Source organism: Sebastes fasciatus, chromosome 14 (assembly GCF_043250625.1).
Source record: "Sebastes fasciatus isolate fSebFas1 chromosome 14, fSebFas1.pri, whole genome shotgun sequence".
Lineage (NCBI taxonomy): Eukaryota > Metazoa > Chordata > Actinopteri > Perciformes > Sebastidae > Sebastes > Sebastes fasciatus.
Window position 1 is genome coordinate 3,476,381 of NC_133808.1, and position 26,196 is coordinate 3,502,576.

At 42.6% G+C, this 26,196-nt stretch overlaps 1 protein-coding gene across 2 annotated transcripts in view; it reads left to right on the top strand.

Moving 5' to 3' along the window:
- The window catches only part of ube2f (ubiquitin-conjugating enzyme E2F (putative)), a 73,777-nt gene extending 47,829 nt beyond the window's left edge, over nucleotides 1-25,948 (top strand). The window contains exons 9-10 of one of the 2 annotated variants that reach the window (XM_074658202.1): nucleotides 1,292-1,354; nucleotides 25,283-25,948. In XM_074658202.1, the coding sequence (XP_074514303.1) occupies nucleotides 1,292-1,354; nucleotides 25,283-25,333 (114 nt within the window). In that variant the 3' untranslated portion in view covers nucleotides 25,334-25,948. The remainder of the gene's footprint in view (nucleotides 1-1,291; nucleotides 1,355-25,282) is intronic. The other variant, XM_074658203.1, reaches the window with a different exon arrangement.
- Nucleotides 25,949-26,196: the final 248 nt, after the last annotated feature.

A 26,196-nucleotide genomic window follows, 5' to 3' on the forward strand; every position in this document is an offset into this window, starting at 1 on the left:
GAAATCAGTTAACAATGACAGATATTGTCCAGAAACCCTCACAGGTACTGCATTTAGCATAAAACCATATGCTCAAATCATAACATGGCAAACTGCAGCCCAACAGACAACAACAGCTGTCAGTGTGTCAGTGTGCTGACTTGACTATGACTTGCCCCAAACTGCATGTGATTATCATAAAGTGGGCATGTCTGTAAAGGGGAGTCTCGTGGGTACCCATAGAACCCATTTACATTCACATATCTGGAGGTCAGAGGTCAAGGGACCCTTTTGAAAATGGCCAAGACCGTTTTTCGTCGCCAAAATTGAGCGCAAGTGTGGAGCGATATTTAACCTCCTTATATCAAGCTAGTATGACATGGCTGGTACCAATGGATTCATCAGGTTTTTCTAGTTTCATATGATGCCAGGATTTTCACTCTAGCGTTAAAACTGAACCCGCTACAACCTCCGAAAGATCGATCGCGTTGATGCGTTGAAGACATTAGCGGCGTTCAAACTAATTTTCGTTAACGCGTTATCATCATGTTAACTTTGACAGCCCGGGTTAATATCAATGCAAACATGCTGTTAAATACCAAATTAATAGAGGACATATTAAATTCTTAATTTAGACAATAAAATATGGGTTCTCTAATAGATTATTTAAACATTTTGGATGCCAAAGCAAGCAGTAAGTAAGCAGCTGAAAGTAATCAGACTATTTAGTCCAAAATATGCATAATTTTTGCTAATTGCAAGCTTGCGTAAATCTACCATTTTGAACGTATCCACACTTACCCCGAGGTCGGCACTGTGTCTATGATGATAATGGTGATGGTAATCTGCATTGATGTGTGGTCATGCCCTAAATCTTACCTCTTAATCAGGAAACAACCTCTCAGGCCATCCTCCCTTTTTATCTCTCTAATAACACTCCGCGTCTTGCCTCGCTTTGTTATGCATAGCATCTCTATGGCAACGGCATAATTGTGCTGTTTTGTTTGTCGCAGTTGCAGAATCCAGGGTGACATTGCTGACAGCAAATAGTGCTGAAGTGGGCAATATCTCCCTCAGCAGCTTTTTTTTTTTTTATTCATTGGGAAACAAAATGTGGTCCACAGATTAAAGTATTGAACCCTGCGAAGTTCTCCAATAAGACGACAGCACATCTGAGATCTTCTTGGCCACGATCGGTCACTTGTGTTTCTTGACTCATTTTCGCGCTGTTCTTCAACTTTGCCATTTCGGCCTTTTCCTCTTTGTATCTTTTTCTCTCTTCATGTCTTCTGTCTCTGTGCCTCTGCTCCAGGATCTGTTGAACTTCGATGACCCTTTGAATATCGACGCAGCAGAACATCATCTGAGAGACAAGGTGAGGTTTTTTACTGACACATTCACGGTGATTATATCTTTTAATTTCATCATCAAACATAAATTCAGTGCAAACAGGGACTGTAGTCATTGACATGCAGACGATTCACTTTGCGAAGCCTCCCCATAGTGTCTCAAATACACTTATAATCTCCATAATCATATTCATAACCTAGCTTCTGTTGACAGCCTGCACAGAAAATGTATTTGGACATGACGTACAGCTGCTGCAGAAAATATATACGTTCTGCTGCAGCTTTCTTTTTTAGGTGGGATTATGTGATATTAACCCTCTGAGACCCACAGTAGACCAATTTTTGTCTTTTTTTAGGGGTATACAGGGGGTGTTTAGGGGGAGATAACAGGTCATGTCACATAGAGTTGTTGTACATCATCTGAAAGCTGGGAACCTTTGAGGTGCAGCTCAGCACTGTGCGTCAAGTTGTTCAAGTCATAAATCAGAAATAAACATGACTTAATTAATTAATTAATGTTTAAAGTGTGTAAGGGCTAAACACATGATATGATAGAAGTATATGATGATCATCCCCATGCTCTATTATGTCTCATAAGTTGTTGCAGCAATTTTTGAGTTGATACCATTATTTTACAGAGATTTGGTGCTAAATTTAATCATTTTCATTCAATCATTTTACCACTCCAGAATTGATAAATAAAAAATAAATGATCAATAATCCCTCCAAAATACAACATTTAGTCACCAAGACCTTGAGGAACACCGTAGAAAAAGCCGTGCTGTGATTTGTGATCAAAAACGTTTGACATTTACAGATTTCTGCAAGAATTGCATTTTTTCGGCGACTAGATGGTGAGCACTTTTGACCTGGAAATTGCTCAGAATCCCCCTTATTTTCAATATAGCTAGGAAAACCATCCCTCCTCTGAATACTCTAGGTCTCTATTTTGTGGCTGTAAAGTTTCATGAGGCTGTGATTATCCAAGAGGTCACCACAGGTCATTTTATACAGGGAGGTCAAATTTTCAAAAAATGGTCTCAATAAAATGAAATGGCTACTATAGGGACTCGCATCATCACACATAAATACAGTTGGGCTTATTGGAAACACAAGAATCTCAGCTTTACAGTCAATTTATATAATTCCAAGACTGTTTAGGGACCCCAGTATGCATCCATAGAACCCATTTTCAGTCACATATTTTGAGGTCAGAGGTCAAGGGACCCCTTTGAAAAATAGCCATGCCAGTTTTTCCTCACCCGTTTGGCCTGACTTTGGAGCGTTATTTAGCCTCCTTCCCAACAAGCTAGCATAACATAGTTGTTACCAATAGATTCCTTAGGTTGTCTAGTATGTGTAAGTGTACATTTGGTATTTTTTTAGCAAAAGTACTCGTTCATGCACAACTATTTAATTCTGTGCCTCAACAGCGGACAGCAATTTCTACAAGTCGAACTCTAAATCCCCACACACCTCACAACTCTCTCCTTGGTGATGTGGATATATTGTGTGTGAGTGATTATATATGTAGATGTGCACATCTGCATGTGTCTGTGTTTAACAACTGTAACTTTACTTATACTTTATCTAGGCCTTAGCATCCAGCGTTTTTTCACATGCACAATGATAGGAGTTGAGCTGCCATGGGAGCAGTTGAGTGCCAACCTTCCTCCAAGCAAAACAAATATTCAAGATGTTTCTAAAAGATAGGCACCCTGGCTAATTGATTCTTAACTTATTCCCTCTATATCTCCCCATTTGCACTCTTCCCATTCATCTCTATCTTGTGCATCAACTCTTATATCATTCAGTTCTTTATCAGTACATCAGCCAGTGTCAGAATATGTGGAGCAGCTGATGTTCTCAGTGTTTTGCTTGCAGTAATTGCTTTTCCTGGATTTCCAACCGAACTAATGTGACTCTGCAGGGAGCCTGCTGACCGGGGTAATAGTTGTTAGTTGAGCCCGAGTTGCGGCGAGCTGAAAGCATTTTAAAGTACAACATTTGACCTTTGGCACTTTGCACATAACCTTTTCCCATGATGCATTGGGCTGTACCCAGCAGTGCGTGATAATGGTTGCCATGTGACCCCCATTAGATGTGAAAGAGTTTTTCTGTGTGTGTATATATATATGTATATATATACACACACACAGAAAAACTCAATCCCTAGTTTCAAGTCTTCTTCAATACAGCATGATGTTCATTTAGTAAATTATGGTCCCATTTAGAGTCAAATAGACCATAAAGCAGGGGATGAGTGGCTACCTTGTGATTGACAGGTCGCTGCATGGGCATTGTCCGGTCTGGGAGTTGTCTGTGTTTTCGTCGTAGAACTTTAACCCTTTTCAGTTCATGAAAGTTAATTATAACATTTATAGTTGACTAAAAATGTCTTATTCAGCATTCGGTTGTACTTGTACTCATGTCACTTCTGGTTGTAAATAAAAAATAAGAAAAGATGGCGATGGCCAAAATTCCGAACTCGGGGCTTCTAAACGGCAGCCCACAAACCAATGGGTGACGTCACGGTGACTACGTCCACTACACTCTATGGTTGAGTCAATAGTCCCAGGTTTAGAAGGAGACTGTCAAGCTTTTGTTTGGTGTTAGAAGACCAGATTAACTTGTAAGTGAGCCAAAGCCTCTTAGAAATTTCTCTGAGGCCGTAACAGCATGCCATGCATTGGATAAATTATTGCAAGTGATTTAGTTTTGTGTGTTTCTTTCCTTTCTCACCCCCAATAAAAAGGTGGGAAAAAAATCCACCTGGTGTGCAGTGTGAGTTTTGGTTACCATAACTACATTTCCCTTACGCCCTTCCTTGATGTGCCTTTAGCTGTTGAGACTATGGCTATGTCCAAAATCAGTCCCCTCTTTACTAGAGAGTCACATGTACGATATCCAGTGTGAAATGTATCCACTATACAAAGGTTCCAGACTAACTTTTTACATTGGTTGCACTGGTGTGCATAACATTTTCATTTAGGAGCACCAGCACATAATTTAGGTGCACCCAAAAAATGTTGCCGAGCCTTTTGGCGCTGCAGTGATATATTTTAAGTAGGGATGCTCATTTTGAAAAAAAATTCTTAACCGATAACCGACCCTTGTTAACCGATTATTAACCGTTAACCGACAAGATTTGTGCCTTGCATGCAGCGGTGTACCAGCTGCAGGAGCACAACAGATATTCGTTGACGGGAGTCTCCAGTTCACCGTCCGGGAGCGTTAACTGCGTGCAGTGTCGCGGACATGCAGCCACTTTCCCAGTAAAAGTAAATTATTTGTAACCTTTAGAATTGCTGCTTAACAGCGACGGCCGTTAAGTCAACGAAAGTCAGCGTGACACCGGGTGCCTGTGTCACGGTTCACGTTTCTCGCTGCGGAGCCCCCCCCTGCGGGGATGTCGGCAACCCAACCGACCCGTCTTGAAACACGGACGAAGGAGTCTAACGCACGCGCGAGTCAGAGAGTGCAAGCAAAACCCTGTGGCATGATGAAAGTGAGGGCCGCTGAGCACCGGCTGAGGTGGGATCCCGGCCCAGCGGGGTCGGACGCACCACCGGCCCGTTTCGCCCGCACCGTCGGGGAGGTCGAGCGTGAGGACCCGTAAGATGGTGACAAGAGGTTAACGTCACGCTGCTGCCAAGTGGTATTGGTGCCGTTGTATCGGAGCCGTTTTGCGAGTACGAGTACATGAGCACAGTATCGGACCCGATACCCGATACTGGTATTGGTGCATCCCTAGGCTATGGCAGTGTTTAAAGACTGATTAATCGAAAATAAAATGTCAGACTTTGACAGTTAGGGGGCAGAAAACCTCAATCAGATGCTGCTGTCATTTTATGCTGATGTTCAAAACTCCAGAACTTGCTCGATTGGCAGTTTACATAGCAATTAGGGCTGGGATATCTTGACACCTCTCAAAGTTTGCCTTAATGAATTGTGCTACCTTCACATCCAGCAACGGGGCATTTCAATCTGTTATTAAAAAGACCTTTGCAAAAACGGGACTGACTGGTCCGAAAAGTGAGGTTGGACGTACATATGGCAAGACGAGGCAGAGAGGGCAATCGAAGGCTTAACAAGAGACTCTTTTATTCTGAAACAGGATTGCATCGAGTACATTTCTCTCGCCCACAAAGCTGAGACTAAGAACCACAAAGATCCAAGTAAAGAAAATTACAGGGGGGTGCATTTTTCAAACTGCCATGTTGCCAGTTTTAAAACGTATTTATCCCTTTGCCCTCTTGACGCTAAAGCTTTTTACCGTCACCCACTAAAAAAACAACCAACAGCTTCTGAACAGACAGGCAGTGTGGTGCTCTCGTGAGCCCATGGGGGCACAATTTCCAAATATTAAACCAAATCAACCAGACGGCCGAGCTTTCAGCGAGATACACCAATCGCAGCTTAAGGAGCACAGCTGTCCAATTCCTCTCTCAGGCCGGTCTTTAGAGTCGGGAGATAATGTCTGTGACTGGGCACAGATGTGAGGGGCAGCCTGGGGAGCTACTGGGCTCCCAACCATCACAGAGAGGGTAACAGTGGAGATCCTGTCCTCCAATCCGAGCAACGACAGCACATCTGGTGAGCGCCTCTCTATTAATTACCTATCGCTATACACACTAACTTGTGAAAGTGATAATAGCAGCTTAATATTGTTACCAGTTGAAACAATTTTGTTTCCAGGTGTGTCAACTGCAAAGCCCCAACGAGAAGATGAATGAGGACAGAAACAGAAACATCAGCATTAATATTCCCAGAAGAGTTCCAACGGATTATTATTACCGGAAGCAATAAAATTACTTTTATATCAATAATATCATTTTTAAATCAATAATTTGTGTCAAAATATTGATTTCAATGTGAATTATAGCTAACGAGTAAGCTATTCTTAAACTAGAGTTACTGTAACCGTTGTTACGCAGTTCCAACTGTTGCTACGCAGTTCCAACCGCATCGAACTGAGTATTTTTATTAGCGGAAGCAATAAAATCACTTTTATATCAATAAAATCATTTTTAAATCAATATTTGTGTCAAAATATTGATTTCATGGGGCGCTGCTGTGGTTCACCTGGTAGAGCAGGCACCCCATGTATAAAGGCTGAGTCCTTACCGCAGCGGCCTGGCGTTCGAATCCGAACTGTGACCCTTTGCTGCATGTCATCCCCTCTCTCTCTCTCTCTCTCTCTCTCTCTCTCTCTCTCTCTCTCTCTCTCTCTCTCTCTATCTCTCTCTCTCTCCCCCTTTCAATACTACTCTGTCTCTATCAATAAAGGCATAAAAAGCAAAAAAAGAAAATCTTGAAAAAATTATAATATTGATTTCATTAGTACGCAGCCGTGTAATAAACCGGATTAATCGGTCGTTAATGCGATATAAACCCCAGCAGGTCTTGAATCACCCTGAAATAAAGACCAGCTCGCTGTACATTATCCCTTACATAATCATTTTGCAAATTAAAGGAGGATATGTTGTTTAAGCAATAAAAAAATGTTTTTTTTACGTTAAGTTTTGGTGCTGCTTCAGTGTGCTGTTGTGGTTCTCTGGAGTCACAACTGAAACTGAAAAAACAAAGTCAGCCATCCATGACCCACTCCCACTGAGTCACAGCCAGCTGTAATCAGCTTCAGCAGCGAGTGGGTGAAGCCGTGGGAGTGTGTGTGTGTGTGTGTGTGTGTGTGTGTGTGTGTGTGTGTGTCAGCACACACGTATGAGTGTGGTCGTGGATGTGTGTGTGTGTTTGTGCGTGTTGGGGCTTTTTGAAGTGGAACTCCTCCTGTGGCTGCTCTCTGAATACATTTACTGGTTAAAGTGGCTGAAAGGAAGCATCCTCATGGGCAATTTAGTGTGTGTATGACTGTTGTATTATACCATTGTTGGTTCTGAGTGGGTTTTTGTGTGTGTACATGCACAGACACCTGTATTACAAACACAGTAAGGATGGCAGTAAAATGGAATCGGCTAATCGGCTCCAGCAGTAGCATTATATTAGGGCTGTCAATCCATTAAAATATTTAATCGCAATTAATCTTGATGATTGTCCGTGATTAATCACGGCTAATCGCAAATAAATCACATTTTTTATCCGTTCAAAATGTACCTTAAAGGGAGATTTCTCAAGTATTTACAGCTCTTATAAACATAGTGGGCAAATTGCTTGCTTTATGCAAATGTACGTATATATTTAGTATTAGAAATCAATTGACAACACAGAGCGGCACGGTGATGCAGTGGTTCACAGCAAGAGGGTCGCAGGTTCAAACGTGGCTCGGGGGCCCTTCTGTATGGAGTTTGCATATTCTCCCTGTTTTAGCGTGGGATTTTCTCCAGGTGCTCAGGTTTCCTCCCACAGTCCAAAGACGACATGCATAGTTGACTCTTAATTGCCCAGAGGTGTGAATGTGAGCATGAATGGTTGTCTGTTTCTTTATGTCTGGCAACCTGTCCAGAGTGTACCCCGCCTTCGCTCAACGTCAGCTGGGTTCGGCTCCAACCCCCCCGCGACTCTGAATAGGATAGATAATGGATGGAATTAACAACACAAAACAATGACAGATATTGTCCAGAAACCCTCACAGGTACTGCATTTAGCATAAAACAATATGCTCAAATCCTAACATGGCAAACTGCAGCCCAACAGACAACAACAGCTGTCAGTGTGTCAGTGTGCTGACTTGACTATGACTTGCCCAAACTGCATGTAATTATCATAAAAAGGGCATGTCAGGGAGACTTACCCATAGAACCCATTTTCAGGTCAAGGGATCCCTTTGAAAATGGCCATGCTAGTTTTTCCTCACCAAAATTTTGCGTAAGTTTGGTGCGTTATTTAGTCTATTTCACGAAACGTAAGTATGACATGGTTGGTACCAATTGATTATGATAGCAGTATCTTCACTCTAGCTGCCAGCTACAACCTAAAAATCACAAGTTGTGTCAGTACGTTGACAGCCTTACATTACATACATTGATATCTGTGTAATAGTGAATTCTGAAATATGAATTGACAATGCAGACTCTCAGGTTGAGGTGAAAGTACATCTGATGTTTGGGGATTCTTTCAAAGCACCCTCTTTGTCTGTGGGACTCCCTCAGCACTTATTTGTTTGAAGCTTCATGAAAAATGCTGACTAATACTGAGCTGTGAAATGCACACACCCTGTGACAGTTTGAAAACCTCTGAAGAGACTTTTTGTCTATAATTACTAACAAGGCTTTGCCATAGCATAAAAATAATGTTTGAAAGATGTTGACAAAATATTAACAAAAAACGTCAACATTGTTTTAATCAAATGAGTGTCGGCTGACTTTCTGGTTTTAAAGAGGACCATTTCAGGTTCATGTTTGTATTTTGGGTTTCTAGTAGTACATGTTTACATGCTTTAATGTTCAAATAAACGCTGTATTTATCTCATAACGGCTGTGCTACAGCACCTCTTTTCACCCTCTGTCTGAAACGCTCTGTTTGAGGTCCTCCCTCCCCCGAAAAGCCTAGTCTGCTCTAATTGGTCAGCTGACCAAACTAAACTCTTTGGACTCTGCTTCAGCTCCGCTCTAACTTTGTTTGCTCGCTCTGTTTGCGGGCGTGCCAAACAAAGCTAAGCAAAGTGTGTTACTTGGTGACATCACCATGTTACAGAAGAAAAGGCAGGACTTCAAGCGAGGCGTTTAAGGCATTTCTTGAGCAGTATTTCTGTGGGGGAGTGTAACTCCCTTTGGTGTGGACTTTGGCCTGTAACTTTGCAGAACTTTTACCTGCACAAAAAACAATATAACACAATGGAACAAGAAAAAAAGCACAAAAGCATTATAGGTCCTTTTTAATCATTTTCCGTGTCCCGATTCAATACTATATACTAATTCTAAGCAGGTTTTCTGTGGTATTTTCACAGTAAACATGGTAAAAATTAAAATGAATATAATGGTGGTAAGACAGCTTGTGAAAGATATTGGAAAACTAAAAAGTAATTATCAAACTTTTAGGCACATTTTGCTTTCAATTTGTGATGTTTCATTACAGTGGGAAGTTCGAGCGCAAGGGTAGAAATCGAGATCTTTTGCATGTGCAGAGAAAATACTTTTTTTCCCCCCCACAGCAGCAAGGTAGACGTTAAGAAATATATACATAGGGAGGGATAGAATTGAATCAACACTTCTCAAAAACAGAACGTGTTAAATTTCACAAAGACAGGATTAAATAAAGGGCTTTTATATTAGATTGTGTGAGATTGTACTGATGTTCCAAATAAACAGTATTATATTGCATCAGTCGTCTACAATGCACATCACAATACTGCATGTGTTACGAGGGAGGAAAAAGGAAATAAATCAAATCATAATATATACGGTGTCCTGCTTGTAGTGCACAGCGGAGACGTAAACGGTCTGAACAGTGTGAACCAAAGTGAATAGGCTCTTACCCTTTAATACACCAACCCAGCAGCATGGGCACACGTGTCATTATTTAAATGTCAAATTTCTTTAAAATGGCAACAGACGGAACTGCCAGAAGACTTTAGACGTCTGCAGTACAGTAATATCATTTTGTTGCCAGTGTATCTGGAACATATTACAAGAGATTTTTCTTTTCTATTTTAAAGGCGCTAAATGCAAGATAAGGAGCATTTCTATTGCCTCCGCACGGCTCTCTACACAGCACTAACAGTGAAAACAATAGTGACAGTGCTGACAGAGCTAAGCCTCCGGACACACCAGGAACATCAGGAGCGCGTGGTGGCTGCGCAGCGTGGTGGCTGCGTGATACACGCGTCGGGCGTTCACACCAGCTGCATTTCAGCTGCGTGTCAGCTGCTGCTGTCAGCCCTTATTTTCTACATAGAGTTTGCCTTTTAATGGCCATTTAATTTCATTATAAATAACATTAATATTTATTTTAGACAGAAAGGTTAAGAAACGTGTGGTAATTTGTAAATAATAGTAATAATCCACAATTAAAACTCCGTACTATATTCATTCATGGAACTCTCCAAGTCACTGCATGTTCTAGAACACTGTCCGGCACATATTTCAGAATAAAAGCCTTGTGTTAACAAATGAAGGAATTCTGTCCACAGAAAAAATGCTTGAGGGCTTTTATTTTGAAATGAAAGCAGGAAGTGTTTCAAAAACACTTCAAAAATAGGCGAGACCTTTATTCTCTAGAAGAGACGCAGCTGAGACGCGCGTGTGACGCGGGCAGTGTGGCTGCTCTAACCTGTTAACAAGGACAACGAAATAAAAAGCAACAGGTAACGCAGCCGCCCCACGCGCTCCTGATATTCCTGGTGTGTCCGGGCTGTAATGGTAAATGTCCACAGGGGCCTTTTTATCGTGAGGGATCACCTCGCTTCTCAGCAGTGGACGCTTGATGGGCTGCGACTAAACACAAGGCACTTGTCATCTGATTGGACTAACGCTTTCCCTCCGTGGGCTGCTGCTCCCAACTTTCAAACAGCAATCAACATGGCAGCTTACTTGGAAACTTCACGAAAATAGTTCACCGAAATGTGTTTCTGAAAACATTTTATGCGAGAAATAAGCCACGCAGTCGCTGAAACTGTCTTTATTTTGGATCGACGAGACTCAGTTTAAAAGGTTTGGGCGAGTTTCCAGAGACGGCGAGTTGCGTCCGACGCCTGTGATTTGCATAAAGTAAGCTCACATGCACTGACATGCACTAAAAGGCATGCGCAGCCGGCCCGGCTCTGTCAACGAAGCTCAGGGAGAGTGATTTCATTCTCTGCTCAGGTAGACATTACTCCTCTATATCTTTACACAACAAATAGTGGTTTGCTACTATATTATTGCTCTGAATATCGTAACAAAGCACCTTTAAGCTTCATTCATCCCATCGTCGCCCTCTGCATTCTAAATTCCCTACATTGATTGTTGCTCATCGATGTGAGGGACCACTTTTCTCTTTCTCTCTTACATGCTCATACTCTGGCTTCCTTTAGGTATCTCAAGTGGCTTAGCCTCTCCAATCAATAGTCAATTATGTCAAGCGCACACACACACACACACACACACACACACACACACACACACACACACACACACACACACACACACACACAACAAACCATGTGCTGCATCCTGATCTGGCTTCTGTCCCCGTTATTAGCTTTCTGCCCAGAGCGGTGATCGCTGTGGCGCTGTAGGGTTTCATTACGGTACAAGAGGAAAAAGAGACCTAAAGATCCTGATTAGAAACAGAGAGACAACAGTGTTCATTGATCAGCAATATAATTTTATTTTTGCTTGTTTCTCACTTGTAACAATTTGTAGCCTGATGCATACTGTATAGTCACAGTGAATTCTTTAGGATTCGGTTTGGTTTGGGCAGATGTTTTTGTCAGAGGTAATGAAACATGTCTCCAAATGTAGCTCGAGCCTGCTTAGTACATCCAGCTCTGTATATAGTTCAAGTAGTAAGACAAGAATAATGATGCCTATCTGTGTTAAGTGGGTGGTAAGGCATGGATAAAGTCCTTCAGTATCATATATGTATCTTGGCCTCGTCGCTAATAATGTAACAAAAAAAAAAGGACAAAATAATTGATCATTAATGTCTTATCCAGCTTGGTCGACATATAAATAGTACAGTCAAATGTAGCACCTCGTTATGGAGGGTACCTGTTCTGTCGGTTTAGTGTCAGGGAGGCGGTGAATGACGACGAGGTCGTCAGGCCAACGGTGGCGTACAGAGGACAGACCGGCAGCTCTGCTCTCTGCTGTCTCAGTTTTTGAGTGTGATGATTGCAGCTGCCCAACTTTTGGGCTGTGGTGGATGGAGTTGCTGACTTACTGAGCATGTGGTCTGTTAAAGATGGGAAATTGTTGGAATATTCTTTTCTTTATTGATTCTTTTTTTAGGTTATTTGTCTTATCTTGTCGCCCAGTAAAAACCTGCCAAATGAATAGAGAAGTGGTGAGCCAAAGCCTGGACCATAGCAAAATACACACACCAATTCTTCACGAGGAGGAGGACGGTTCAAACAAATTGATTTCCTGGAGACGCTGGGGCCGTGGTATTGGTTACGCAAATTGTGACAGAGAGCAATGCAAATTATGGAAGGAAGGTGAGGCACATCTTAACTCCTCACAACAGCCTCCTCCCATTCTTTCTCCAGCCCTCTTCTACAGTCATGGACTGTATATAAGAAGTGGAAGTAGTCACTGTGTCGTCACCCATTAGTTTGTGGACAGCCGTTTTGAAGCCTTGAGTTCTGCATTTTGGCCGTCGCCATCTTGTTTTTTTGCAACCAGAGGTGACACGAGAGGGTGGAGCTAAGTACAACCAATGCTGAATAAGAGAACTTTAGGCGACCAAAATGTTACGAATAACTTTCATGAACTGAATAAACACTGTGAAAGGGTTAAAGTTCTAAAGGCCCTGACACGCCAAGCTGGGGTCGTCGGTGAGCGTCTTGTAGTTTTTACGGTGTGTCCCGCAGAGCCGGCTTTGCCCGTGTCTATGTTTTCGGCCGATTCAGCGTGTTGTATCGCGGGCGGAGCTCAATCGGTGAGAGAAATGACTCTGATTGGCTGTTCAGCTTAAACGACTCGGTGCACGGGAAGAGAAACGGAAGTGAGGAAAGCGAGCCAACGAGTAAAGTCAAGAGAAGAAACACAGAAGGCTCTTCTCACTTCATCTTCATCTCATCAGATCATTCCAACACACAGATATTTTCACAGCGACATGGCCGTTTGGAATGAAGCTAAGTGGTGAGTGAGAGTGGTGTGAAAATGGTCGGCAAATGCCGCTTTATTTCATTTACGTATCATAACAACGGCTTGTATATCCGCCGTCCTCGGTCTTCCGGTTTCCCTTTTTGAATGATGAATACAGACTACCGCCGCCTGCTGGTGTGGAGAGTTATTTCCTCTCACACAGGTGCCGAACGTACGTGGTAGTTGTCCCTCGTCTGTTGTCTTTGCGGTGTGTTCGAGTGCAACTTTTTGGCCAAGACAAACAACATCAACAGTCGGCCTTCGTCACCGCTAGTTCTTTGATGTCGGGTTGGTGTGTCTGGGCCTTAAATTGAAAACACGGATAACTCCCAGACCGGACAATGCCGTGGTAGCGACCGGTCAATCACAAGGTAGCCCCGCCCTAAAGCATCCCCTGCTTTATGGTCTAAATTGGACCATAATTTACAGAAGACTTAAAACTAGCGATTGAGACCATAAACTCATGTTTACAATGTTTACTGAGGTAATAAATCAAGAGAGAAGTAGGCTCATTTTCTCATAGACGTCTATACAATCAGACTTCTTTTAGCAACCAGAGGAGTCGCCCCCTGCTGGATATTAGAAATAATGCAAGTTTAAAACACTTCTTCATTAATTGTCTGAACTTTTCAGAACCCAGAGTTTGCCGTGTGCTTGTCGCCCAGTAAACCTGAAAATTGAATAGAGAAGTGGTGAGCCAAAACCTGGACCATACAAAAATACACACACCAGTTCTTCATGAGGTGGAGGACGATTCAAACAAATTTATTTTCTGGAAACACTGGGGCCATGGTATCGGTTATGCAAATTGTGACAGAGAGCAATGCAAATTAAGGAGGAAGGTGAAGCACATCTTAACTCCTCACAACAGCCTTCCTCCCGTTCTTTCTCCAGCCCTCTGCTACATACAGTATTTAAGTCCAATATGGTGCAGACCTTTCTTCAAGGCTCTGGTTCAGCAAGCATCCACACACTGCTGAAGTGTGTTTGAGACAGACAGGGTATCCCCAGACTTTTCTTCAAGGCTCTGGTTCAGCAAGCATCCACACACTGCTGAAGTGTGTTTGAGACAGACAGGGTATCCCTATTGTTGTTGAGGGGTTATGCGTCAAAGCACATTACCCTGTTCCTTTAGACTCATGTCTGTGATTGCGTCTCAGCTGTGCTATTATTTGATTGTATCTCACTTTCTCTCATTGAAAGATGAAATATAATGCATCAGGCTCTGTCACTCGTAAGAAATGCTTTGTCCATCATTATTTGGACTAGCTCTGTGCTTGGCTGCTATTTGGCTTTAAAGCTAGAGTTTATTAATGCCCCCTGTGTTCAGGACTTTAAGTTGCTGTTCATGGCTACATAGCATATTTTACTTGTACAGAATTAAAGGACACCCTCAGTTAGGGATGCACCAATACCACTTTTTTTCAGGCCGAGTACAAGTACTTACATTTGGGTACTCACCGATACTGAGTACCGATACAAGTACTTCTCTGTGCCAAAAGATCGGGCGCACCACCGGTCCGCCTCGCCCACAACGTCGGGGAGGTGGGGCGTGAGGACCCGAAAGATGGTGAAGAGAGGTTAACGTCATGCTGCTGTAAAGTGGTATTGGAGCCGTTTTGCGAGTACGAGTACATGAGCACAGTATCGGACCAGATACCCGATACTGGGTATCGGTGCATCCCTACCCTCAGTGCCAAAAGACGCTGGAGAATCCTAGAATCTTTCAGCAAATATTTCCAAAAAATCATGTGGATTGATTATGCAACATTATAAATCGTCAGAATAACTTAAATCCTACAAACTTTTTATAAATATGAGAAGTTTTATGTACACCTGGAGAACGTATCCCTTTCCCCCTCACCAATTCAATTTAGTTCAAAATATACCAAACGTCCAACTACTTGTTATATATACAGGCAATCTAAAACGCATTACGGACTACGTTTCCATGCACACCATTATTCCAAATATGACAATATTCCGAATTTGATACGTGTCACGTAAAGAGCATATTCTGTTTTGATTTTCTGAATCAGGCCTTATTCCGAATGTAGCATTTTCCGATTAAGACATGTGGGATACGCCGATATTATTCGGGATTTAGGAGCATTCTTTGGACATGTATACCGCGCATTCTGAATATGCTCCTCTCTTGGGGTTTTTCTACAGCAGTTTGCGACACGCGGCCTTTTGCCTGTTTACGGCTAGCTCTGTGCGTTGTACACAAACCAACTAGCCGACAGTTTGCAGAGATGCACCCCCAAAAGAAAAGCCCTCATTTCTGGTCGGAAGGAGAAAACACACCTACTTTTAAACATTATGAAAGACTTGGATATCAACAGGTGTTTAGATGTGCGCAAAATATCGCAACGCCGACCTTTTAAAGAAGGCTGTTGAAGAAATGAAAGAGGGAGGCTGTGCTTGCACGGTCGAACAAGTTCACCACTGTTTAATTAGAGTATCCACAGCTGCATTAAACATGAATATTAGTGGAATATTCATTTTCATTAGCCATGTAAACAGCTTAGTAGGAATATTGTCTTTTTCGGAATAAGGGGCAAAAACCAGAATATTTTGTTCATATAAACGTCGTCACCGATGGCTTAAAGAACACGTAGTGGGACATTGAAAATCTTACTTGAGGAGTTGTTCAGTATTAAACTGTGCCAGAGAGCTTGTGTTTTTCCAATAATCTTAGAGCAAAGCTTAACACCACCTTGAGATCGATTCTTGTCCTCGTAATGAAGGGCTACAAAGCAGCAACTAAATGAAAATACTTTCAATAAAAGAGGTAGAGAGTTTAGTTTGCAGTTAAGATGATGCTGAGCCTTTTCTTTTTTTACAATGCCATCTGTATTTTCATTAAATCTTAGTCTGTTATAAACACAGTTCCTAAGTGTTAGGTCTGTTTAATCTCACAATTACACCATCAATCATTCTCGGAACATTCTCTTTAGTTTTTTTTATGGTTAGTGCTGGATGAAATTAAAAGAAAGTCCTGATGTAACATGCTCAACCAATCCCATCATTCAACTTTGAGTGTCTGCTGTTGACCCCAGGAGATCACACTGGTACATGAAACCAACACCATTTGAAGGTAGAATCACTCGTCTGGACTACACCCAGACGTGTCGGGGCTGTGATATTTTTACTAAACTTAACAGGATTCTCAAAAAAGAACGTCTTCAGTCAGCCCAAGTGTGAAAACACCCGGGACTGTTGAGTGTCATGGCCTCCACACCTCTGCATTCCTTGTCATCTCGCTCTCTCTCTTCTCTATTCCATTTATTCTTTTCCCTGTTCACACCGCTCCTATCCCCCTTAATCTTTTCCCTTTGCAATCTGTTTACCTTAATACATCCAGGGGCTTTCCGTTGCTTACTTATCACGTTGTTTTTTTTTAGCAGATTTTAAAGTAACCGTTTGTACCCACAGGGTTTTAATTTGCATCCCCCTTCCCTCAGATGATGGTACATATTTTGAGTACCTGCACAGATCGCTGGAGGAGAGGAGAGTTAATTGCCTTCTGCGGGTGAAATAGAGCCAGAAAAAGTAAGCTGTGGCCAAACAAAGTTTTTAATCGACTGCGGAGTGTGCTTGGAGCCTTCAAACTAATGAACGCCAAAGTAATTTGCAGTCTCAGCCAGATTTCTGCTGTAACAGAGAAAGGGGGGGTGACAAAGTAAGAAAAAAGTACAAGGTAAATTTATGTAAATGAATCTTGTAAATTTGTTGGATGGTATTAATAGGGGTTGTTACACTCATCCTTCAAATCTATGCATTAGTTTAACTCGCCTCTCTGGTTGTCTATGCGCCATGCAAACCTTCTGCTCCTTCATTTTCTCCACTAACTGGCACACTGCGGCATGCTGTGTGTACCTGTGTGTCTGTTTTGTTTGTTGTTGTGGATTTTTTGCCACAAACGTTGACCGAAGCTCGCAAGAGACAGCTGGGTAGACAAAGGATGCCAGAAAGGCAGGCAGGTGTATGAGCAGTAACAGATGGACCAATATCTCATATTTACACATGGTGTCTATTTTACACGGCACAACTTGAGACAGACAGATGGACATAAATATTATTCATCTTTTTACAAAATAATGAGTTGGAGGGGGGAAAAAAGGGATAACCACTAGGGATGTCAATAATTAAACGCTAACCGACATTAAGCATTTTAACCGATTAACGCTATCGGTTAAAATGGTTAAAAGAAATGTTAATAATTAACTCAAAAGCTGAGCGGCCCTGAGGAGCGGCTCGTCACTTTAAGGAGAAAAGCTGGTCCACCTTAACAGCCCACCTTAAGAGGCAAAGCCGGAGTTGCAGGATACAGGAAGTCGGCTCCGATCTCTGGCTCGCTTGAGCGTAGCGGAGTTGTAGTTTCACCGACAATAAACTGCACACACACTGCTACACCTACGTTCACAACTAGAACGCCACCAACAACCTCACACTCACCACCAACACACACACAGTCTTTTGGAAACTCGCTAAAGTTACGCAGACTACGTGTGCTGCAGCGAGCACGAAGCCCCCGGCACTGCTAGAGCTGCTAACGTAGAACAAACACACACACTGTTTGTTGGGCACTCGCTAAAGTTCCGCCGGGCAGACACACAGCTGACAACCTGCTAAACTAAACTAAATGTGCGGTGGAGACTGTTACTGGGAAAGTGGCTGCATGTCCGCGACACTGCACACAGCATCATAGCTGCTAAGTTAACGCTTCCGGACGCTGAACTGGGGACTCCCGTCAACGAATATCTGTTGTGCTCCTGCAGCTGGTACACCGCTGCATGCGAGGCACAAATCTTGTCGGTTAACGGTTAATAATCGGTTAACGAGGGTCGGTTATCAGTTAGATAGACACAATAGACACAAAAGCAGTTTCTGATATACAACATATGTCGTATATATGGGTAAGAACTGGTCCGTATCCCTTATCATCTGAGGACATTGATCTCTGCATCGATCATCATGACTCATGACCTGTCTCAGGTCAGTCTTGAAATACAGGATTTTGTCTGTGTTGAAAGTGTCTTAGCTTCTAGCTTATACATCAGACCGGTCAAGGTAAAAAGTCAAGGCCGCGCCACCCAACTGAAAGTGAGGGCCGGTGCGCCCTGGCTGAGGTGGGATCCCGGCCCAGCGGGGTCGTAAAGTTGTATCGGAGCTGTTTTTCAAGTACGAGTACATGAGCACAGTATCGGAACCGATACCCGATACCCGATACTGGTATCGGTATCGGTGCATCCCTGATTATTACTATTACCAGTTTGTAGAAGTAGAAGTTTGGAGACATGTTTCCACTTCTTCTCTTTACGCTGTTGCCGTCTCTGAGGGACACAGGTTTTTTTGGGGGGGGTTTTCCCTCAAAAGGGGTCACGCGAGCCTACCTTGGGTGGCGTATTGCCGGTCTGATGTATTCTACTGATGCATCGTTACTGTAAAACAGAACGGGCATCACATTTTTAAAATGGAAATATTTCACTTTACCTTCAACTGCGCACTGCATGTGGATGCAAGTTAGCTTGAGTGAGTTAATCATATTGCAGAAAAGGGCCATCAGGACTAACACAATTTAAAAGCATTGGAAGTGCGAAATGTGTAGCATTCGTGTGCTTTTTAGTTATGCTGGCAGCATGGTTCTGGGAATGGCAATGTCAGTCGGGCTGTCTGTTGGTCTCAACAACTGTCAGAAGGATTGCCACGAACAAACAGTCATAAATATGAATCCTAATGACTTTGGTGTTCTTCTGACTTTTGCCCGAGCGCCACAAGCAGGTCAGAGTTTTCACTTTTCCAGTGAAGTATCTCAACAACTACTGGATGGATTTACATAAGATTTGGTTCAACCAATTCAACAGAAATATAGACTATTAATGTGTCATCATGATGCAGTCCAAGTTATTTGTCCGTTGCTGTGAGGGCTCTAACATGGAATATGTATTTGACTTGCTTACCTTGCAGTTTGCTCACAGCTTGGATTATACGCCTCGCCTATGAGCTCAAAGTTTAAAAAACGTTATTGAATTATTTGAATCACTGACCTCAAATGGAATCAAAGCTTAAACATGAAGAGAGCATCTCTCAGCTTCCGGTGGAAGTGGTGGTAGAATAGTATTCCGATTTAAAGCCGTTTTCTGGAGAAGCTCTCTCTTCATTTGTTAAGCCTATAGCCTTTTTTACACATAGTGCCGCTGCGACTGAATGAACCAAAATAGCATGAGCGCGGGAAGATATCCACACAGTCTGTGCACCCACAGCTTTGCACTGTTCGCTGCACTTTTGGGCATTAAAATAAGGCCTGGAGGGGAGAGATCCCTCAGCAGCAATAAGGCCAATCAATCATCCTGCTCCGGACAGATACTCAAACTGCTGTCATCGCTGCTGTTTCTGTCGCTCGCTGGCAGCTTTTCAGCATTCCTGTCTCATCTGGGTCTACACACACGCACGCACGCACGCACGCACGCACACACACACACACACACACACACACACACACACACACACACACACACACACACACACACACTATGCCTCTTTCTCCCACTTCTCTCCATCTCTCTTTTTCTTCCCTCTGACTCGTGTCTTTTCTCACGTTCTCTGCTTGTCGCTCATACACAGAAGCCCCATCAGTGTGTGTGCATGACTAACCGCTGGAGCTGTGGCGTAAATCAGTGTGCTGATGTCAGTGTGGGACACTTGTATGTGAAATGTCATGTTGGACAGAGGGACACCTCACTTAATGGCCCAGATACCTGCACTGATGGATGGGTGATAGGGGGAAGGAGGGTGCAAAGCATAGAACCAAATATATCTCTCCCAGAGTACATGCAGCACATTATTAATTCAGACTTAAGTGTGCTTAAACTGCTGATCAGAACCAAAGTTCCACCCGACATCCAGAAGCTATATGAATTGTTTTTGCAGTCTTTGCAATGGAAGTCATAGTTTAACACAATTCTTCCAAAGACCACGGATACATTGATGCTGCCGAAGCAATACCAACCGCATCCTCATTAATCCCAGAAAAGAATGTCCCCTTAGCTGTAGACAGCGTGCATCCAATTACAGCAGTTTTCTATAATTTACAAAGTGTCGAGCTCCAGTGCAGTTTTGCTAAGCCATGCACTTTTCCTGTATAGAAAGAATAAAGGAAATCCTTTCAGAGAAGAAAGCTGCTTCCGCTCAAATCAATAACCGCCTTTGACCAAAATCCCAGGTATTGTGTACAGTACGGACTATAATGCATTCTGCCTGACGTATTAAAGGGAATCAGCCAGCTGATCAGTTTACCTGTAAGATACATGACAAACTAACCTAAACAGTTAGACTACACAGCCTACTGCCAGCTTTAGTCATTTAAGGTCATTCACAACTCAACTAAATAACTTACACGTGTTTACAGTTAGCTGTTAGCCGCCGAGCTAACGCGCTCTGCTTGTGTAAACAGCAGCGGTGGATGAGAGACAGCAGACAGAGCAGAAACGTTGCTTTCCTCCATCTTTAACCGTTTCATCGTGTTTATGCTTGTTGAACAGGTGTAATAACGCATCTTGGCTTTACACTTGCAAAATTTTATTGCACTTACTCACAGCAACGAGCGTAGCGTCAACTCGTCTCTCCACCGCGGCATCTCTGATCAGCTGTTCAATGACCGCGCTTGTGTGTGTGGGCCGGTTGAAGGAGGCTGGGTCACGGGCGGACCTGGCTCTCGGGTGTATGACACGTGCAGTGTAACTGAAGCTGTGGCCGTGCGTTGCGATTGGTTCAATTTTGGCGAGGGCAGAAGGGATTTGACTGCGCATGTGTTGTACCCCAAAGATACACACGTAGGCAAAATTGTTGGTACCCTTCCGTTAAAGAAAGAAAAACCCACAATGGTCACTGAAATAACTTGAAACTGACAAAAGTAATAATAAATAAAAATTCACTGAAAATTAATTAATGAAAATCAGATATTGTTTTTGAATTGTGGTTCAACAGAATCATTTTAAAAAACAAACTAATGAAACTGGCCTGGACAAAAATGATGGTACCCTTAACTTAATATTTAGTTGTACAACCTTTCGAGGCAATCACTGCAATCAAGTGATTTCTGTAACTCTCAATGAGACTTCTGCACCTGTCGACAGGTATGTTGGCCCACTCCTCGTGAGCAAACTGCTCCAGCTGTCTCAGGTTTGAAGGGTGCCTTCTCCAGATTGCATGTTTCAGCTCCTTCCACAGATGTTCAATAGGATTTAGATCAGGGCTCATAGAAGGCCACTTCAGAATAGTCCAATGTTTTGTTCTTAGCCATTCTTGGGTGTTTTTAGCTGTGTTTTGGGTCATTATCCTGTTTGAGGACCCACGACCTGCAACTGAGACCAAGCTTTCTGACACTGGGCAGCACATTTCGCTCCAGAATGCCTTGATAGTCTTGAGATTTCATTGCACCCTGCACAGATTCAAGACACCCTGTGCCAGATGCAGCAAAGCAGCCCCATAACATAACCGAGCCTCCTCCATGTTTCACATTAGGTACAGTGTTCTTTTCTTTGTATGCTTCATTTTTGCGTCTGTGAACATAGAGCTGATGTGACTTGCCAAAAAGCTCCAGTTTTGTCTCATCTGTCCAAAGGACATTCTCCCAGAAGCTTTGTGGCTTGTTAATATGCATTTTGGAAAATTCCAGTCTCACTTTTTTATGATTTGGTGTCCTCCTCGTTTGTCTTCCATTAAGTCTACTTTGGCTCAAACAGCGACGGATGGTGCGATCTGACACTGATGTACCTTGACCTTGGAGTTCACCTCTAATCTCTTTGGAAGTTGTTCTGGGCTCTTTGGTTAACATTCGTATTATCCGTCTCTTCGATTTGTCATCAATTTTCCTCTTGCGGCCACGTCCAGGGAGGTTGGCTACAGTCCCGTGGACTTTAAACAATAATATGTGCAACTGTAGTCACAGGAACATCAAGCTGCTTGGAGATGGTCTTATAGCCTTTACCTTTAACAGGCTTGTCTATAATTGTCCTTCTAACCTCCCGAGACAACTCTCTCCTTAGCTTTCTGTGGTTCATGTTCAGTGTGGTACACACCATGATACTAAACAGCACAGTGACTTCTTTTGACCCTTTAAATAGGCAGACTGACTGATTACAAGTTTGAAGATACCTGTGATGCTGATTACAGGACACACCTTAGTTTAATATGTCCCTATGGTCAAATTATTTTCCATCTTTTCTAGGGGTACCATAATTTTTGTCCAGGCCAGTTTCATTAGTTTGTTTTTTAAAATGATTCTGTTGAACCACAATTCAAAAACAATAGCTGATTTTCATTAGTTACTTTTCAGTGAATTTTTATTTATTATTACTTTTGTCAGTTTCAAGTTATTTCAGACCATTGTGGGTTTTTCTTTCTTTAACAGAAGGGTACCAACAATTTTGCCTACGTGTGTATGACGCGTACTCAGCCTCCTTCCAGAGGCCTTGCAGAGCAGCAAGAAAAGGTTGCAGCTTTGCTTAAGCATAAAAGTACCTATTATGCCCAGATATCGCAAATCCGTTTTTTGTGTCGACGATGCATATCGTCGCATTTTTATATCGCAATATTTCGTTGCACGATATTTCGTCACACCCCTGTTGGAAAGTCCAGAGGAGCCGCACGATTGAATTATTTTATCCCCATTCAAGTTAGAAGTTAGCCGCCACGGCCGTCGGAAGTCTCTGGTGTGCATTCTCTGCCCGTAGAGCATTAACATTATGCAAAAGTAGCGCGCAGCAGTGAGACGGCCAACAAGAAGGGTCGTATATATACTGTAACTGTAAATATGTAATCAACCCTCACCTGTGATTGGGCGTGGTTCCAGCACCTTCAGTGGACTCGCCCCCAGCGTTTCAGAGCAGAGAATACTTGAAACCTAACTTCATATACTCTGCAATTTGTTTTTTTAAGTTCCAGTGTGTGGGATCTGGTGGTATCTAGCAGTGAGGTGAGGAGATTGCAACCAACTGAAGCCTCTCCCGTGTGCCAAGCGTGTTGGAGAGTTATGGTGGCTGAGGCGAAAACGCGAATGCCTCTCTAGAGCCATCTGGAGCAGAGCGAGTGCGTAGAGTGTGTGCGTATGTGGGAAGTGAGTGGTGAGGCAAGAGAGAGAGAGCGGCGGCGACGACGGGAGCGCATATCGACTCCGGCCCAAGCAGGAAAAATTAACAGTGCTTGGTTTGTCCATTCTGGGCTACTGTAGAAACATGGCGGACTGCGTGAAGAGGAGCCGCTCCCTATGTAGGTATAAAACGGCTCATTCTAAGATAACAAAAACAGGATTCTTATTATCAGGTGATTATACACGAAAGAAAACATACTTATTAAATACATTCTACACACTGGTCCTTTAATCATTCAAATTTGGCTGGTTGGTTTATAACACATTTTTTCTGTGGTGTGACAAACTCAGAATACATATTTATTTTTGCTTTACCCGGACTTTAAAGAATAGTTAGACGGAAATACAAAGAGGATGTAGACACATGCAGAGCAAGTTAAACCAACAAAGTGTCCTAAGCGGTTAAAGAGAAAGACATAAAGGCTTGAAATGATGGACAGAGCCAAGGAAAGGAAAGAGGGCTGTCAGGAGAGGTCACACAGAGCTCCATCAGGCGAGATGTAACCAGGAGGGACGGGTCAAGGGATGGTGGGCGGAGATGGAAAGAAGCCAAGCACAACCAGGAGGGGTATGATTAAGAGGAGAAGAACACATGGAAAGGGGTGGAGAGGGCACACATGACCAGAAGGGATTTGGCCAAGGAGAGTCAACTGGAATGACGGACATCATAAACGAAATGGTTCTGCTCTTTTACACTCGACCATAAAAAAATTCACTTTGCCACCAATTTTCTCTAAAGCATTAACGCAATCGATCTTTCGGGGGTTGTATCGGGCTCAGTTTTAAAGCTAGAAGTGAAGAAACTGGCATCATATGAAACTAGAAAACCTGAGGAATCCATCGGTACCAGCCAATGGTAATGGAAACTGGCATGGCCATTTTCAAAGGGGTCCCTTGACCTCTGACCTCCAGATCAGTGAATGTAAATGGGTTCTATGGGTACCCACGAGTCTCCCCTTTACAGACATGCCCACTTTATGATAATCACATGCAGTTTGGGGCAAGTCATAGTCAAGTCAGCACACTGACACATGTTATGATTTGAGCATATTGTTTTATGCTAAATGCAGTACCTGTGAGGGTTTCCGGACAATATCTGTCATTGTTTTGTGTTGTTAATTGATTTCCAATAATAAATATATACATACATTTGCATAAAGCAGCATATTTGTCCACTCCCATGTTGATAAGAGTATTAAATATTGATACAAAAATGTATTAATTTGCAATTAATCGCGATTAACTATTTTAATCGATAGTCAATTGCCCTAATACGCCGTTTATTAGGGCTGTGACGATACACCTATCACCCGATTCGATACTATCACGATATTTGGGTGCCGATTCGACATGTTCTCGCGATTTTTAAGTATTGCGATTCTGTTGACTCATACACTTCTAGGGACTTCTAATTGGAAAGAAATCTCTAAATTAATACAGTAACATTTTTTGATTTTCAGCATGTATGTAGTCAGAGATGTCCTGAAGTCAAATATATCAGTCATTGTCAGGAATTATTTATTATCCAGCAACCCCGAAATCAAAGAATAAAGACGTTTCCCCTCAAAAATGAGTGGTATTGTCATGTAATTCTACTTAAAACATGTAATGTTTTATACTTCTGGTGAATATAATCCATCAATCTCATTTACATATATATATTTCCTGTTCGTGACAGAGTTAGCATGCAGCTTTAGCCGTGATGTCTAGCTCTGCTTTTCCTTCAATGTGTGACAACAATAAAATCGGTAACTTCCTTCTACCTCCGACTCAAATGAAGTAAATATATCGATTCTGGCATTACATTTTTCTTTTCAAATTCTTTAAACGAAATTGAGATACATAGGGTAATCGATTTTTTTTCTCCACCCCTACCGTTTAGTGTATGTCTGTGTTGGTATGCCTTTTATTTATGGTCTTTTTTGACATCATATTTGTATGTCACTCTTGATTATCTTTCAACTGCTCGCCCTCTACAATTACAATTTAATGTCTGGCCTTTCCATCTAACTGTCATACTCTCTCTTTACCTTTTCCTGTCTCCAATCCAGGAGGACTTTCGGAATAAGGTTCAAGATTACATCAAGCACTACGCCAGATGATAGAAGCATCGGCTACCTACATCAGCCTGCATCAACCAACCAACCAAACTGCTCTACCTTGCCTCTGCTAATCTTGGCCAACGTGTGTGAATCAACAGCTGACTCTTTGACTCCGCTCTTCTCGACACCACAGCTCCGCCCGTGTTGCCCCGCTGGTTATCCGATTGCAATAAACTCCACATCGCAGGAACAAAATAATAATAATAAAAAAAAAATACGATGCGTTTGAGTGAAGACTCGCATACAAAAGAAAAATATGCTTTAATATTATTCTAATCGATTGAGTTTTAACGACAACCACGATGTCTGTTCATTGTGGCGAGATCACTGAATGGCGCCGCCTCCCCTGAGGTGTCCCTGAGAACTGCTGGAAATGAGCCGTTGCAACAACCGGCAAAGGGATGTGATGATTCACCGGCGCGAAAAAAAAAAAAATTAAAGGAAGTCACGTTCAGCTGTTTAAAAAAAAATGACGAATCAAGAGAAAGAATATCTGTCGCTATCAGTCTTCTCTGTTCCAGTGCCTGCTATGTTTGTCGCTAAAGAGAAAATGCATGTGAGTTCACAAACATATAAAACACAGTGTCACATCCTGTAGTAAAAAGTAAACACACAGGTTTCTATGTCTATTATTCACACACACACACACACACACACACACACACACACACACACACACACACACACACACACACACACACACACACGCACACACTCACTCGAGTTGGAAAGCCACCAGCCCCACCAGACAGCATGTGAATGACCACGTTGTCCCGTTTTGTTGTCCTTGCATGTGAACACTCACATACGGACTTTCTGTTTTGGGTTTTTCAGCTCCGGTGGGATAAAGTACGACTACTAAA